The sequence below is a fragment of the Phaseolus vulgaris genome, chromosome 2 (genome assembly GCF_051622355.1).
Source record: "Phaseolus vulgaris cultivar YP4 chromosome 2, ASM5162235v1, whole genome shotgun sequence".
NCBI lineage: Eukaryota > Viridiplantae > Streptophyta > Magnoliopsida > Fabales > Fabaceae > Phaseolus > Phaseolus vulgaris.
Window position 1 is genome coordinate 38,943,008 of NC_143499.1, and position 16,402 is coordinate 38,959,409.

A 16,402-nucleotide genomic window follows, 5' to 3' on the forward strand; every position below is an offset into this window, starting at 1 on the left:
TCAAGCAAAATTTTGTATTACTATGACATAAATATCATATGTGTCTTGATTCTATGACATGTTACATCATCATTTAACATGTAGACCGTAACAATTGAGACCAAAATAGTAAAATGTTACATAATAGAGACAAAAAAAATCAAAACGAAAAAAGAAAAAAAAAGTATATTAAAGGGATTAGTAGCATATTTAAGCCGAAGAAATAAAAGTTGGTGCAACAAAAACAAATTGGGATTCTATTATTGTTATGTGGCTTGTGATGGACCCACAGGAAATGTTGCATTGAGAGGTTCCAATATATGACTTTTGAGAAATATAAATGGATTTTTAAAAAAAACACATGTAACTGAAAAAACATTCTTACCTATAAATATGAGCAAATAAAATTTGCCAAAATATCCAACTGCATAATTTAAACAGGGCAGTTTCTTCCTGCTCCCCTACATTTTTTCCCTGCACCCCACAATTTTTTAAATTCCAAAACTGACCCTCACAATTTCGGGATCTAGGAGTGTGCTATGGATTCATCAATTCAGAAGTGAATCATGTTGCATTCCGGATGAGGGGGTGTTCCGGAAGCAAAGTTTGCATAAATTATTGATTTTCAGATTGCTGAATCCGGAAGCTTAATTTCTATTACGGATTGGTGGACTCGGAATGATTTTTTTCAATTATGGATTTCTGAATCCAGAATGCATATTTTGAATTATGGATTGACGGATTCAGAATGATTTTTTCAATTATGGATGTTTTGTATTTTTTTATTTTGGATTAACACTATCATTCATACTACCGGAAGCATCAATCGGGGAGATTACCGGATGCACCAATCCAAAAATTTACCGGATTTTATAATCCAGAATAAATAAAAAAATGTACAGTTTATATAGGGACATTTTTTCTTTGCGCAACCTTGTGGGGTGCATGAAGAAAAATGTAGGGATGTAGGGGTGCAGGAAGAAACTGCTTTTAAACAGGTGACCCAAAACCCACAAGTGCGAGTTTTTTTACCCATTTGTGAACACGTACGAGGATTATAGAACCTGCACTTATACCCTACTCACTACCATGAAATATTTATCTTACCCTTATATGTGATAATAAATGGTAAATTGTAAATTTGATTAACAAGTATTATATCAAACAAGCTTTTGCAATAGTGTTTAAAAAAAAGTTAGAAACTAACTGAAATAACATATCATTAAAAAAAAAATAGAGTAGTCTATGTTATTATTAAAATATAATATTATATATATTTAAGGATTAAATTTTCTTTTAATGATTATATGTAACAACACATGTTCAAAAGGAATGAGTAATGTAAAATATAAAAAAGTTATTTTTTAAAAATTGAAAAATCATTTCAACCTTGATTATGATATAGATTCAGTAGGCTACAGTGTAAAAATTTAATCCCCTTTATTAATTTCTCTAGGAAACAAAACAAGGTGTTAAAACTGAACAATTGAAAGGAAAAACTAAAAGAACCATTCAAATGAAATGGTGGTTCGGAAATGGGGGAAGGAGGAGCTTCCCTCTCTCTGTGACTGTGTGGGTTAGGAGAAGCAGTAGGAGCCTGCGTTCAGACGCGGCGTTGGAAGCCATAGCAAAAGCTTCAGAAGACAGAGTTCCTAACATAGTTCTCTACAATTACCCTTCCTTTTCTGGGGCATTCTCCGCTCTCTTTGCTCACCTCTTCCACACTCGCCACAATCTCCCATCCCTCATACTGCCCTTCTCGGCGGTCCCCTCTCTCGCTTTCAGGTTCCCTTCTTCTTCCACTCTATAAATTTCCTTTCTTTTTGTAATGGGGTTTTGTGTTTCCTGTTGTTGAGCATTTGAAGTTCTACTTTCTGTGCTTTACATCACCTAGAGCTTGAAAACTTGAGATGGGGTGCTGCAAAGTTTTGGTTTTTGAATCATCTATTCATGATCTTTATTTGTGACAACAGGGTTGAAGATTTGTGCACTAATGGCCTTGAGACATGTTATCTACTTGACTTTATTCCTCCCAAGGAATTCCTCTTCGACCTTTCCCGTAAATCAAAATGCAAGTAGGGTTAATTTCCCTTGGTACTGTTTTAATGCTGGTACTATATAGATTTTGTATAGTTCTTTTTATTGCCTATTAATATAATTGTTTTTTTTTATCTATCTAGGATTATTGGGTTTGATCATCGGAAATCCGTTCTTAGAGATATTCCCCCTGCCAATGTTTGCCCTGAGAATATTATGATTAATGTAAATCTTGAGAAGAGTAGCTCCAAAGCTGTTTATGAGTACTTTGCTGGCAAACATTTGGATGTTAATATTTCTGACGTAAGTAAAATATAAGTTATGTGCTTTAATTCTCCAGAATCTCATGCAACCATGGCTGAAATTTTGAAAGATGCCTGAATTTCCTTAAGGACCAGGCTCCATCTTTGGTGGACTCAAAAGACAAAGGCCGAGTGGAGCAAATTCTGAAGTATATTGAGGATGGAGATCTTCGCCGATGGAGCTTGCCTGACATTAGGATCTTTAATGTTGGACTGAGTGAATGGCGATCAAGGTTTAGCTGCATTTCTAATCCATACATGTTTAATCAGGCATGACTGTGCTTCTTTTAAGATTATTTCTGTGTTTTCTTCTTTGTTGCTTCTGTTGAGTGAAAATTTGGAGTTTAATTAAGATAAAATGGATTAAGAAACAAGTGTATTAATCCATAGTATTTTCTTATTCCTCAAGAGTATATAGTTTACTTAGGCCATGTCAAATAGCTCGACCGAGCTAATTAAAATGAATTTTTTTCAATAGCAATTTAAGAACTATTATTCTCTGTGGTACGGATTATAAACATGCATTTCCATTTTTTTTGTCAATTTTGTCATTTATCTATCTCCTGCATGAAAAGGGAAAAAAATAAATTTTGATTAGTTAATTGGTTGTTTGAAGTGAACATGACATGACTAATACAAATTCAGAATTTTCTCTTACAGTCACAGATACACTAATAGTACCTGTCATAGCACCATCTACTATGTTGCTTCCTTGCTTTTATAAGCCGTGTTGTGTAATATTTCAAAAAGTAAAAGCTTCTTTACTATTCTTTGTCTAAGTTATCGTCAATTTCTCTCTTTTTTTAGTTATCCTGGCTTTGCTGAAATTGTTCTGTTCTTTAAAACTATCCTCATTACAGTTGCTGGAATTAAGTGCTGAAGGTTTAATTGCTAAAGGATATTCATATCTTTCAGCTCGCCAAAATGCTGCAAGCAAATTGCTGGAAAAGGTATTCAGGGTTCGACTGGGTAGAGGATTTTATGGAGAGTGCCTGGTAATTTCAGTATACATTCATCTCAGTTTCAGTTGTTACTAATATGCCATAATTTGTATTTCTTTAAGTTTTTGTTGTTTGTTAATTATGAATGGAAGTCAAATTTGTGCCGTGAACTTTGTCTCCTGTTTTTTAATGCTCAATTTATAACTAATTCTTTCCAATTAATTGATTTTGAATGGCAACATGTGATGTGGTGTCCCCACCCCAGTTTGGCAGTTGAGATTTATAATCATTTTTTGTTGCCATGATTGCTATGTAGGGAGTTCGAGCAGATGGGAATTCCAACTTAAGTGATGAAATTGGCAAGCTTCTTAGTGTAAAAAGTGCTGCTACTGGGCTTAGGTGAGGTAGTTTATTGAAAAGAAAGGTTTATCAAATTTATGTTTAATTTTATGTTATTATCTTGTAGCAGAATGATCTTCCCCTGTGGTTGTCTGAGAGAAAGAAAAGTTTAATTTAAAGCTTGACACTAGTTATTGAAATTTTTGTTGAGCATGGGGATTCAAATAGTAATTACATGTGGAAGTTCTTGCCAGAAGAACAAAGGCAACAAATTGTGTCAAGAGTTCCACTATGGCATTGGCATTAGTGCAGTCACCGAGCTAATGTGTAATGCAAATTCTTCATAAAATAAATAGCAATTTCTTCTCATAATTAGACTGAAAATTAAAATAACCTAAAGTAGTGACCTGATGAGTTCCTTGTCTCTACGGTCGACTTAAATGTGTTATGCATTTGATGTTCTCAAATACTCCCGTTTCTCATTGAACTTGAGGCAGGATCTTTAGCACTAATCACCTGTCAGAATTTAGTTATTTCATCATATTAACATGAAATTGTATATATTATGCTAACACATGCATACAAGAGACTTTATTATGTTGAAGATAAGCATTTTGTGCTTGATTATTGCTTGGACTAGGTAAATCCAATGAGATTGATACTATGTTGGTTCCAAATATTTGTTGATCTTTTCTTCTGATTGTAACTGTGGGAGAGAGTTCATAGTATGTCTTCGGCATCCTTTTAGTTTCGGGTTTTTAGTGGTTTAGTAAAGAATCCAAAAAATATTCTTTAAGCTTATAGCCATGATTGCCTGCTATCAAAGAATTATTGAATTATGTAATCTTATGAATTAGGTTTATTCATCATTGACAGGCCAATAGGGGCTGTGATATTCGTGCAAAGGAATAATCTCAAAATGTGCTTGCGTACCACTGATACTGCCACTGATACCTCTGAAGTTGCAAAGGTGTGGCTTCCTTGTTTCACACATTGATACATTTGTGTCTTACCTTTTGATTGTTAGCACTTTGCTACACATTGATGAATTTTCTGCTCTTGGAACCTGAAGGCGTATGGTGGAGGTGGTTCCCCAAGTTCCAGCTCCTTCATAATAAGGATGGATGAGTATAACCAATGGATTACAGGGAATTCATCTTGATGATTTATGGGTTTGAATTTCGAATGTTGGCTTATACTTTTAAACACTTATGGCAATGCATACAAGCTTCATTTGGAGCATCTAGAAGCCCTTCTCACTGCAGAATTGGCCACAACCCTGGTAATGGTGGGTTTGTTATATTGGCTGATGAAGGGTTCGTCATAGAGGGAACCACAATAATTCTTCATGCAGGAATTGACTTCATCTGTAATACCAAAATTTTGAAAACAAAACTCTATGGTTGAATGTGTTTCTTCTATTCAATGTGTAAAAGTCTTCAATCGATATATCCTATTAAGGAAGGGTCTTCCTTTTGAAGGTTATCATCAATTGATAGAATGTTTCGAGTTTCAACCCATCTTAGATAAATATATTGACTATCTTAGCTTATGAAATACAACAAAAGTCCCTTTCAAATAATTCAAACATCATAAATTTTAATTTGTAAGAATTGTTAAAATCCGTCGGAAACACAGTGAATATTATGCCGTGTGCTAGTGGAGTAGTAGTATAGGGTTTTGGTAGGATTAATTTTGGATTTTAATTTCCAAAATCCAAATCTATGGATGTAAAACTGAAGATATGATAAAGAATACTCACACCTAGAAGACGATGACAATTTTTTTTTATCTAAGAAACTTATATTTGATTTTTTATTGTATTTATTTAGACATTTTGTGTTATTATTTAATTATGATTGTTACTAGTTTTGAGTAATTTTTTTATCGTATTTAGAATTTAAGTAAAAATTCAAAATATGAAATATTCCGAGCAAGGGAAAATAATAATATATTATCATCTAATCAAAAAATTACTTTTATTGAATTTCTTTAACGCAATATTCACAAACAAATCTTAATTTTGAATAATGTAAAAAAATCGAGCTAAAATATTTGATATTTAATTTGGTAAAAAATCATCTGAGCAAATAAAAATGTAGAATTAAATAATAGGAAAGAAACTTATGAACAAAACAAGCGAGCAGTAATCTATTGATGGTGTGTTGAGCTTCAAAATCCAAATTAAAATCTCTGGAAAAGTGTAAAATATGTGGCTCCATTTTGCCTTAGAAATTTACACAAAATTGACCTGAGCACCACCTTTTTTCTCTCTCAATTCTCAATTTATTTGAAATGATACTATTAAAGGCAAAAGGAAGAAACCTAATTGAAAAAAAAATAACACTATTTCCTGAGAAAATGAAATATATATGCATTGATGATTTTGAGTAGTAATTGATGAGTGTTGCTGTGATGGAAAAAACATAAAAAGAAGCAGTGATGAATTAATATACAGGGCAGCCATCAACCACTATGCCCTTTGCTGTAGGGCAAGTTGCAAGGGGACAATGCTCCCCATCATTTCCCCACCAAGAAATACTTTTGTTTTCCAGGCCTACTGCAAAGTAGAGCAGAACAGCCATAAAAGCAACCCCTGCATCAAGTGCTGCTGATAGAACATAGTTGTATCTCTGCCACCACTTCTTCCTGTAACGGAACACAAAGAAGTTGAAAATAGTTCCAATTATAATCCAAGCATTGTAGTTCAGTGCTGTTGCTGGTGGCATCATTCCAGTTGCCCCCAGAAGGACTGGAAGATTGATCAATGGAATCCATGACTGCTTCGGGAATGCCTTGTGCAATAGCCAAACTAGTATTGGTCCTATTGCACCTCCAAGGAAAAACCAATTCAATGCTTGGTAGTTTCCATGAGAACCGAAGATCCTCCTAGGTCCCACCAAACCCCAGATAACTGATGCATCAAAGAAAACATGATCACTTGGACATGTCCAGGGACTGTCTTCAGGAAGGAGGTCTCTATGGCATATGTTATGGACAGAGTTCAGCAACCACCATGCTACACCAGTGTTTATGGATCCAGCAAGCATTGTACCAATGAACTAGATTCGTTCAACACAAGGTAAACATGTAATATATGAGTGTAGTGCAAGTTGTTTTTGAGTGACACAAAGGTATGAGGTGAGAGGAAATAAACATGATGAAAATACCTGTACTAAAAACATTGATCTTGGAGGGATCTTCATGTAGTGGCCGAGCTTGAAATCGCTAAGGAAGGAGACAGCCTGAGCCATGCTTATGTAACCAAAGGTTTTGAAGCATACATTTGCTATTGGTCTTCCGGGATAAATGATACCAAAGATATACTCGGTAATAACATTTAGTCCTGGTGTCTGTTGGCAGAGCATGAGATTAAAAAGATTTCAATTTGGAAATTCAAATCCTATAAATAACCTTTCAAAAAGTCCTTAAGTCTCATTTGTTTCTGATCATCAGAAGGAGTTTTTAACTTTTTTTAAAATCAACACATAGCACCACTGTAGTGCCCGCTACAATCATTACACAAGTCAGCTTTAGTCTGCATAGCATGCTATTTAAGATACAGAGAAAATGTGTCTTGATCACAAATTTGGAACAAGGAAAAGTTGTATCTGATTTTTGGTGTATATTGTAGATGTGTGCATATAATAAAATTGACATAATGTACAGGTGCCAGTTTTTTTGTTGAAAATAGTGGAACTACAGGAGACTGCATTTTATATGAATTCAACATTTTGTGGATAAGATGAATTAACATTGTTTAGAAGGGGAAGGGAGCAAAAGTTGCAAGACTTTAACCTGGTTTGTGGTAGCAGTTATAACACTAACTGGGAGTGTAAATACGAAGGCCAAGGCTGAAGCAAAGACAAGTCCCCACCACGGCATCTGAACCTGGTCATTTAGAAAGATGCATAGCATGAGAGAAACCACAAGCGTCACGCCCAGCATAACATGAAACCACCAAGAAGGTATGTCTTTGTATTTTTTCATCATTTTTGTGTGGATATCTTCTTTGCCTGTTGCTGAAGCACGATATCGCTCCATAATCTCCCTGCATGTTTAAGTAAACGTTACCAAACAAATTTAGTCTTAAAAGTATAACAAATAGGGTTGAGTAATGATTCATAAGGGAGCATTATTTACCGTCCATGGAAGAAAGCAACATGTGTAAGGGTGGATGCAATGGTGGCAAATCCTAATCCGTAAGTGAGAGAGAAGAAGACACTAAGATTAATTCGACCTTGTTGGTTATACTTGTCAAGATCTAGCTCGAAGTTTTGATTGACAATTGCAGATATGTTGTATTCTTGGCCATTGGATGTGAACAAGTCTGATGAGAAAATAGGAAACCTATTTGCATTGTACATGTTAAAGCCCCAGTATGCAATAGGAATCACAGCATACACTATCAGTGCATAGCCCACAAAAATGTTGACAATGGCAAAGAAGGGTGAGATGAGAGGGCTGAACAAAAATGATGCTACAGCAGACCAGTCAAGTGTGAGTGCACCAAGTCCCAAGCCGTTCATTCCCGAGCCTAGCTGCTGAGCCGTCACTGACTTTGAGAATATCCAACACACCCATGATATGTTTGTGAGCGTTGAGAAGAAGTATCCAGGGACCACATACCAAATAAAACTGCAAACTAGTGCAATAAAGAAAAACTTTGCCCTCGAAAACCCGCCATCATCTTTCTCATGCATAGCCCTGCATATCAGCAAGGTTTATCATACAACTCCATTTTCTTCATGAGATATGAAAGCACATGAAAAGGAAGAGGAGAAATAGTAAGAGAAGTGAAGGAGAAGGAAAAGGAAATAGAAGAGATAGATATACCGGAAAAGAGAGACCTGAACGAGGCTACTGGGCCACCACATGTGGGCAGGCTCCACCACATACTTCTTCAGCAACCCTGCCCAACCGTATCCCAACACCTGCACTCACATCCACCCAACCCAACTCGTTCATATTCGTTCACGATCACTGTACTTTTTCTAAAGAAAAGGTTTAAATGATTACCTGAGTGGTGATGACGAGGAGCCATGAAGCAAGGAAAGATATTTTCCTCCCATAAAAGGCTTTCACGATGTTTATGATGCTCACCGCGTAGGACGACCCGTTCCCGAACGCGCTACCTGCATTGGCGAATATGGTGACGAGGACGTGCTCCTTCATGTTGAAGGGCCCCGGGTTGAAGGAGAACCGCTTGGACCCGAACCCGGGGATCCGGAAAGTGGTGGTGGGGAGGAGCTTGGCCATGAGGTGGCCAATGGGGAGCATGGCCACCTGCACGGTGATCTGAGTGATGACGAGTGGCTCGGTTCGGTAGGCGAAGAACTGGTTGAGGAAGGACAAGAGGGAGCATGAGAGCAAACCCAGGAACCACATTCGGAAGGTCCATACCGGTTGGTTCGGGTCATCCGTGTTCCTCACCGTTAATCTCACTTCCTCTATGGGAGACTCTTCTTCCTCATCTTCTTCCACGCATGCCTTTTCTGGGTCTTCGCTCTTCACTGCCGCCATTTCTATGCTACGTCTTCTTTTCTTCAAAACTTACTTTCTCACTACTCTTTATATATTAACTATTATTAACTCATTAATTAAGTAATTAAGTAATTGTTTAAGCTGTTACACTTAACGGATAATATTGGGTTCAATGGATTTATACTCGTAACTCACTAACCTACGTATAATATTATTTACACTTTTATTTCTCTCATCTAGCATCATTTTGTTTTTATTTTAATATTTAGCACTTTTTTATTTTTATTTCCCTATCTAGCACTATCTTAAAAGTAAAAAACAAAAATTAATAAATTAAAAAAATTAATAATTTTAATTTTAAATATATTAAAAAAATAAATATTTTTAATGTTTAAAATGATATTAATGAATAAAAAAATGAGTTTTTACAAAATAAAAATAAAAAACTAATAAATTAAAAATGTTTAGTTTAAAATTTTTTTAAGAATGGAAAAAATAAAAAATTAAACCCTACAACAACACAAAAATTGAATCTATAAACAAAATTAGTATTTATTTATTATTTGATGATTTAATCATGTTAATTTCAAGTAAAAATATACAAGACATAATTATAAAAAATCAAAGTCAATTAGTATTCATTAGTAGTGGACACATATATATAATATTGAAGTGTCTACTAAAAAAAACAAACTAATGCAAATGTTATAAAAAAACAAACTAATGCAAATGTTATATTTAATGCTTAAAAATGAGTAGACACTTTAATATTATCTTCACTACTAATTAATACTAATTGACTTTGAATTTTTATAATTATGTCCTATATTTTTTACTTGAAATTAACATAATTACATCATCAATAATAATAAAAATAAATATTAATTTATGTTTATATATTCAACTTTTATGTTGGTGTAAGGTTTAATTTTTTATTTCCTTCATTTAGAAAATATTAAACTACACATTTTTAATTTATTACTTTTTTATTTTGTAAAAATCCCATTTATTTATTCATTAATAACTATTTTAAACATTAAATTTATTTTTTTAATGTATTCAAGATTAAAATTATTAATTTTTTTAATTTATTTTTTTTTACTTTTAAAATTGTGCTAGATAGAGAAATAAAAATAAAATGATGGTAGACAGAAAAAAAAATAATGTAAATTGTGATATAAAGAATTCAGTCACAGATTTTTTTTTTACTTTAAAAATATTAAGGTTGTCATTTTTGTTTGTGTTTTTGGAAAGTGTAATGATCAATTAACAACTCCAACATTATAAGTCCTAATATTATTATTTTAATATTTTTTATATTACTAAGTTATAAATTTATCATTTATTATTTATATTTATTTCTAAATTCAAACAATATGGTTTTCAAACTATCATTTTGCTTTTGGAAAGGTATGATATGAGCGCCAGATGCTATTCCGAGACACTTAGGACTTATCTATCATGAACAACTCTACTTCATTTGTTTTTTCAGTTACTACAATTCTATTATTGTTTACAGAAAATTATCTTTTTTTATAACTACCTTTTTCTTAAATAATAATTTAATGACTATAATAAAATATTAACAACTTTTTTAATAATAAAGTTTTATAATAGATGATAATAATAACAATGATAAGTATAAAGAAAATAATATAATATATATAGTTATATATATTGGTATAAAATAGGATAATGATACGATTATAACTCACCATTTTTTATACAATTATATTACAATTCTTAATATTTATTTCTGAATCATAGTACAGCTCTAAAAAAATGTCAACTATCATTTTCGTATAAAATAACGTACATTTCAACCTATCATAAATCTACTGAGCATAAGAATGTGAATTTGAATATTTGGAGTTAAAAAACTGAATTCTGGTTAAAGTTACTTGACACTTAAATAAATTATTACATTTTATTATAATATAATATTTAAAGAAAACAGAATAGTTGTTTTTATTATTTAATGTGTTAAATAAACTTTATTTTATTTTCTAATTAAAAACTCCCACCTGTTTACCTAATTTCTTATTTATTTAAGCTTGATGCACTGCACTCGTTAAAAATATTGATTCAATGTAAAATCTCACTTAGGAGGATTGTTCTCAATATTTTAACTTCAATTATTATTTAATAGGAATTGCTATTAAAATTTAAATACATTAATTTAGTGTTACAAATATGATGAAAGCATGGAAGTTTAGGTGTGCTGATAAAAAAATAAAATAAAAAATGGAAGTTTAGGTGTGAGAATTTTAACTAGGCATTATTATGTATCAAGATAACGATGGGTGTTAAAATTTTAATTTCTTATCCACTAATCACACCATGCATTCTACTAAGATGTAAATACATTAATTTAGTTTTATTAAATTTTTTTCTTCTGTAAAGTATAACAATATAACTACTCTTGATCTAGTTGTGAATAAAGCCATTTTTAATGCATATCATAATATGGGTGTTAATTTACTTGTTATAGGTATCAATATGCTCCCTCTTCTTTAATACTTCATGTCTATTCAATGCAACACTAGGCTCAATTTTCTATTTAGCACCATTTACACTTTTATTTTCTTATCTATCATCCTTTTGTTTTTATTTCTCTATCTAACACTCTTTTATTTTTTATTTCCCTATCTAGCACCATTTCAAAAATAAATAAATAAATAATCAATTATTCTTTTTTTGATAATTTTAATTTTGAATGCATTAAAAAATAAATATTTATAATGTTTAAAATAATTAGAAATATAATTAATTGACTTTGGTTTTTTTATAATTATGTCATGTATTTTTTACTTTAAATTAATATGATTACATCATCAATAATAATAAAAATAAATACTAATTTATGTTTATAGATTCAACTTTTATGTTGTTGTAGAGTTTAATTTTTTTTATTTTCTTCATTCTTAAAAAAATAATTTTAAACTAAACATTTTTAATTTATTACTTTTTTATTTTTATTTTGTAAAAACTCATTTCTTTATTCATTAATTATATTTCTAACTATTTTAAACATTAAAAAGATTATTTTTTTAATGCATTCAAAATTAAAATTATAAAAAAAAAAATATTATTTTATTTATTTATTTTTTAAATGGTGCTAGATAGGGAAATAAAAAATAAAAGGGTGCTAGATAGGGAAATAAAAACAAAAGAGTGCTAGATAGTGAAATAAAAACAAAAGGGTGCTAGATGGGAAAATAAAAGTGTAAATGGTGCTAGATAGGTAATTTAGTCACAATGTTATCATGCTTAGATGTTATGTAATTTGCACTTTAATTTTAAAATATTTCATTTTAATTTTTTTTTTATTATGAGTTGTTCTTAATAAAAAAAAATATTCCTATAAGCTGAAAGGTCTTATTTAAAATTATAGATCTCAAATCTAGTGTTATACTCCATTAAAAATATCTTTTAAAACCCAAATTTAAAATCGTGACTTTAGTATGACTTTTACACTATAAATATATCCTAAATCCTAGAATGTAATTCAATAATTAAAAATCAGAAGGGAAGAAACTCTTTGTTTAGGTTAAATCTCAAAGAAAACCTTGCAATCACACTTACATAACATTCATACTATTTTAAATAAATATTATGAATTATATTAAATTAAAATATAAATTCAAAAAACTCCTAAGGCAGTTCTCTCTACAATTTCGTAATAAAGGTCTCTTCATTTATTTGGAATGTTAGAGGTCTGAGAAATCACAAAATTGTGGAGATGTTGATTAGTTTACTTAAACTACATAAACCCCTCCTAGTTTTTCTTGTTGAACCTATGATGTCGTACACTAATGTTTTCGACGTCCTTTTCAAATCTGTTAATATGCATTTGGTGGATACATCTCTTATTGTCAATAAAGGTGTTAAGCTTTGGTGTTTGTCGGTTTCTAATCTTGTCCAAGATTTCTTGGTCAATGATCAATTTATTTTTGTAACTTGTCTTCTATATGATAAATGTTTTAGTTTTGCTTGAGTTTATGGTGCTAACACATACTTGGCTAGACAGTTTTTGTGAAGGGAACTTAGTTCCTTCACAAGGCATTGGTGTATTCTAGGAGATTTTAATATTGTGATCTCAGCGGATGATTGTAAAGGGGGACTCCTAATCAGGTTTCTTATGATTAATTCCTTAATTGGGTTAATACTAATGATCTTTCTTGTATGTCGTTTACTGGATCTTGTAATGGAAGGAGAGGGTTGCATAAAATTCATAGAAGACTGAATAGAGTTTTATGTAATGGAGTGTGTCTGGATGAATAAGATTCTTGTACTTATCAGGTTCTTGTTAAAAGTTGTACTGATTATTCCCCTATTCTTGCTAGTCTTGCTAGTAATTCTTTGAGGAAGGTTAACCATTTTTCTTTTCTATGTGGCTTTAGGACACTTCATGTCTAAAGCTTATTCATGATTCTTAGGCTAAAAAGGTTGTTGGTTGTCCTATGTTTATTTTGCAACATAAGTTAAAAAGGTTGAAAATTGAACACCGAGACTGGAATAAAAATTCTTTTGTTAATGTTCACAATGCAGTTCTTCTTAAGCAGGGTCTCCTCCTTGGTATTCTACAAGAATTAGAGACTGCTAGTTTGTCTGATATTGATGGGCTTCTCTGTCAAGAAAAGATTGTTAAGGAAAAGCTTGATCATGCTCCTCACTATCAATATTTGTTTTGGAAAGAAAAGGCTAAGATGTTATGGTTAAAAGATGGAGATCGAAATACTATTTTTTTCCATGTTGTGGTCAAAAGGATAAATAATTCTAGTGGGGTTCATCGTCTACAGATTGATAATGAGGTTACTGAGGATCCTAAACTCATTGAGGTTCATATTTTGGACTTTTATAAAAATCTTTATGTTGAGTTTATTCCTAATGTTCCGAATACAAGTAATATGGTGGATTTTATTGGTTCTTATATTCCTGAGTTAGTTTCATCTGAGGAGAATATGATGTTGATTAAATGTCATGATTTTTTTGGAAATCAAGACTGTTATTTTTAATCTTAATGGTAATAGTGCTCCTAGTCCTAATGGTTTTGGTGGTGTTTTCTATCATTCTTGTTGTGACAATATTGGGAAAGATGTTTGCAATGTTGTTTAACAGTTTTTTAAACAGAATTGGATTCTCCCTGAAATGAATAGTAATGTGGTATCTCTTATTCTTAAGATTCAGGGTGCTGAGTCCTTAAAGATTACATGTCAATTGTTGTTGCTAATTTCAAATTTAAGATTATTTCCAAGATACTAGTAGGCTTGCACTTGTGGTTGCTATAATCATTTCTCCTAATCAATATGGGTTTGTGCAGGGTAGAAAGATTCAGGAATGCATTGGTATTACTTATGAAGCTATTAACATGCTTTCTAAAAAGGTTAGAGGTGGTAATGTGACTTACAAAATTGATATTCATACAACCTTTGACACTTTGAGTTGGAAGTTCTTATTATTAGTTTTGACACGCTTTGGTTTTCACCCCTCGTTTGTCGGTTGGATTAGTACAATTCTCCGTTCAACTATGCTTTTGATCATAATAAATGGTAGTTTGATGAGTTTTTTTTCCTTGCAGTAGAGGTGTTAGATAAGGTGATCCTTTGTCTCCTTTACTTATCTGCCTTGTAGAGGAAGTTCTTAGTAAAGGTATCTCTAAGCTTGTGAATGATAGAAAAAATTTACATATGGCTAGTCCGCAAGGTTATCTCATTCCCTCTCATATTTTATATGCTGATGAGATATTTGTTTCGTGTATGGGGATATTAAGTCTCTTGGAAATTTGATTATTTTTCTTAAAACATATGATGATTTTTCTGGTCAATATGTTAATAACTCTAAAAGTAGTTTTTTCACCATGGATAATTCTATCAAATTTGTCACCAAAATTCAACGTATTATTTCTTGTCGTCATGGTTGTTTGCCTTTCAATTATTTAGGAGTGTTTATCTTGTTGGTGCTCCAAAGTGTCGATTTCTTCAACCTTTGACTGATAAAATCAAATTGAAGCTAGCATCTTGGAAAGGTAAATCTCTTAGCATAATGAGTCAAATTTAGTTGGTCAATACGATGATTACTAGATTTCTAGCTTATAGCTTTAATATGTATAAATGGCCTATCACTTCTTAACCAAGTTGAGCAATGGTGTCAAAATTTTATTTGGACTGGTGATATTCTGAAAAAAGACATAGTCACTGTGAATTGGGATACAATTTGTTCTCCTCTTGAGAATGGAGGTTTGAAGATTATTAATCTTCGTCATGAAAATAATGTATATCTTCTTAAGCTTGCTTGAAATTTTGGTTATAGCAACATGCCTTGGTCTTTGTTCTTGAAAGTCATGGTTTTTAAATCAAAATACGAGTTTAGAATGGTTTATAGATCCTCTTCTCTTTGGCCTAAAATTAAGCAGTTTTATTTTAATATACTTGATTATACTTCTTGGACGATTGGTACAAGTTCTTCTATTAATTTATGGAATGATAAATGATGTTCTACTACTTCTTTAGCAAATATTGTAGAGTTATCTGCTGGTGCTAGCATTTCGGATTCAGTCTCTCAGTTTTGGACAGGTTGTGATTGAAATATTCTCTTATCTTTACAGCAGATGCCTCACTTTTTTAATCATATCATGGTTAGGGAGGAATAAGATATTCCTAATTGGATTCTAGATGAGTATGGTTATTTCTCTTTTAAATCGGCTAGGACTTTTTTCTTGGAACCAGGAGTTCCCTGTGATTGGGGTAAATTCATTTGGTCTTCATCTATTTTGTCTTCCAAAACTCTAGTACTCTGAAAAGTTTTTCATTGGTGACTTCCTACAAATCAACATATTCATAATAAAGGTTTGCATATATGGTCTATGTGTATGCTTTGTGAAAAACATGAGGAGCCTATTCAACATTTATTTTTTTAATGTTCTAATGCTTTTCATATTTGGAGTTGGGTTCGACTGATCTTTCTTACTTCTCATTTTTTGTAGAACACGTATCGGTGAAATGTCTCATTCAAAAAATATTTGTTGGATTTCTGACAATTCTAACACGATTCTAATACAATTTTAAAAAAATATTAATTTTCTAAAAACTCAAATTTATTGTATAAAATTTTATTATGATTATAGAAATAATTGAGAAACATCTTTTTCTTTCAAAAAAAACCTAAACATGCTTATGTACATAAATATTTATTATCAATAATTCATAATTATATAATATATAGATTTGTGTTCTCGTTCCTACATTTTAGAGATTATACATATCTTCGTGTCTATGTGGTATCAGGGTTTATACTACATAAAATAAAAATTAATATTTA

At 31.6% G+C, this 16,402-nt stretch overlaps 2 protein-coding genes across 5 annotated transcripts; one reads left to right on the forward strand and one right to left on the reverse strand.

Annotated features, from left to right (window-relative positions):
* The first annotated feature begins 1,406 nt into the window (after nucleotides 1-1,406).
* On the forward strand, nucleotides 1,407-5,114 carry LOC137811913 (heat shock protein). Of its 4 annotated transcripts, none has more exons than XM_068613773.2 (8): nucleotides 1,407-1,764; nucleotides 1,953-2,054; nucleotides 2,160-2,319; nucleotides 2,409-2,588; nucleotides 3,179-3,313; nucleotides 3,576-3,658; nucleotides 4,475-4,568; nucleotides 4,671-5,114. In XM_068613773.2, the coding sequence occupies exons 1-8, from the start codon at nucleotides 1,496-1,498 to the stop codon at nucleotides 4,758-4,760; spliced, it is 1,113 nt and encodes a 370-aa protein (XP_068469874.1). In that variant the 5' UTR covers nucleotides 1,407-1,495; the 3' UTR covers nucleotides 4,761-5,114. The 4 variants fall into 4 exon arrangements, 1 of the variants encoding a protein (XP_068469874.1); XR_016518708.1 differs by having other exon boundaries at nucleotides 1,453-1,764; nucleotides 3,234-3,313; XR_016518710.1 differs by having other exon boundaries at nucleotides 1,453-1,764; nucleotides 2,409-2,551.
* An 877-nt stretch (nucleotides 5,115-5,991) lies between these two features.
* Nucleotides 5,992-9,121, reverse strand: LOC137809750 (oligopeptide transporter 4). Its single transcript, XM_068610835.2, has 6 exons — nucleotides 8,618-9,121; nucleotides 8,435-8,532; nucleotides 7,742-8,305; nucleotides 7,397-7,649; nucleotides 6,769-6,951; nucleotides 5,992-6,660 (listed from the first exon to the last, which is right to left on the reverse strand). Exons 1-6 carry the CDS (start codon nucleotides 9,119-9,121, stop codon nucleotides 6,046-6,048), a joined length of 2,217 nt encoding a protein of 738 aa, XP_068466936.1. The 3' UTR covers nucleotides 5,992-6,045.
* Between the last annotated feature and the right edge of the window lie 7,281 nt (nucleotides 9,122-16,402).

Bases quoted from the DNA above. Each gene is read 5' to 3' on its own strand.
- LOC137811913 (XM_068613773.2), top strand. From the start codon at position 1,496: ATGAAATGGTGGTTCGGAAATGGGGGAAGGAGGAGCTTCCCTCTCTCT. The intron at 2,589-3,178 runs GCATGACTGTGC...TCCTCATTACAG, and splicing joins ATCCATACATGTTTAATCAG to TTGCTGGAATTAAGTGCTGA. The intron at 4,569-4,670 runs GTGTGGCTTCCT...TGGAACCTGAAG, and splicing joins ATACCTCTGAAGTTGCAAAG to GCGTATGGTGGAGGTGGTTC.
- LOC137809750 (XM_068610835.2), bottom strand. From the start codon at position 9,121: ATGGCGGCAGTGAAGAGCGAAGACCCAGAAAAGGCATGCGTGGAAGAA. The intron at 6,952-7,396 runs GTTAAAGTCTTG...CTCTGCCAACAG, and splicing joins TAACTGCTACCACAAACCAG to ACACCAGGACTAAATGTTAT. The intron at 6,661-6,768 runs GTATTTTCATCA...GAACGAATCTAG, and splicing joins GATCAATGTTTTTAGTACAG to TTCATTGGTACAATGCTTGC.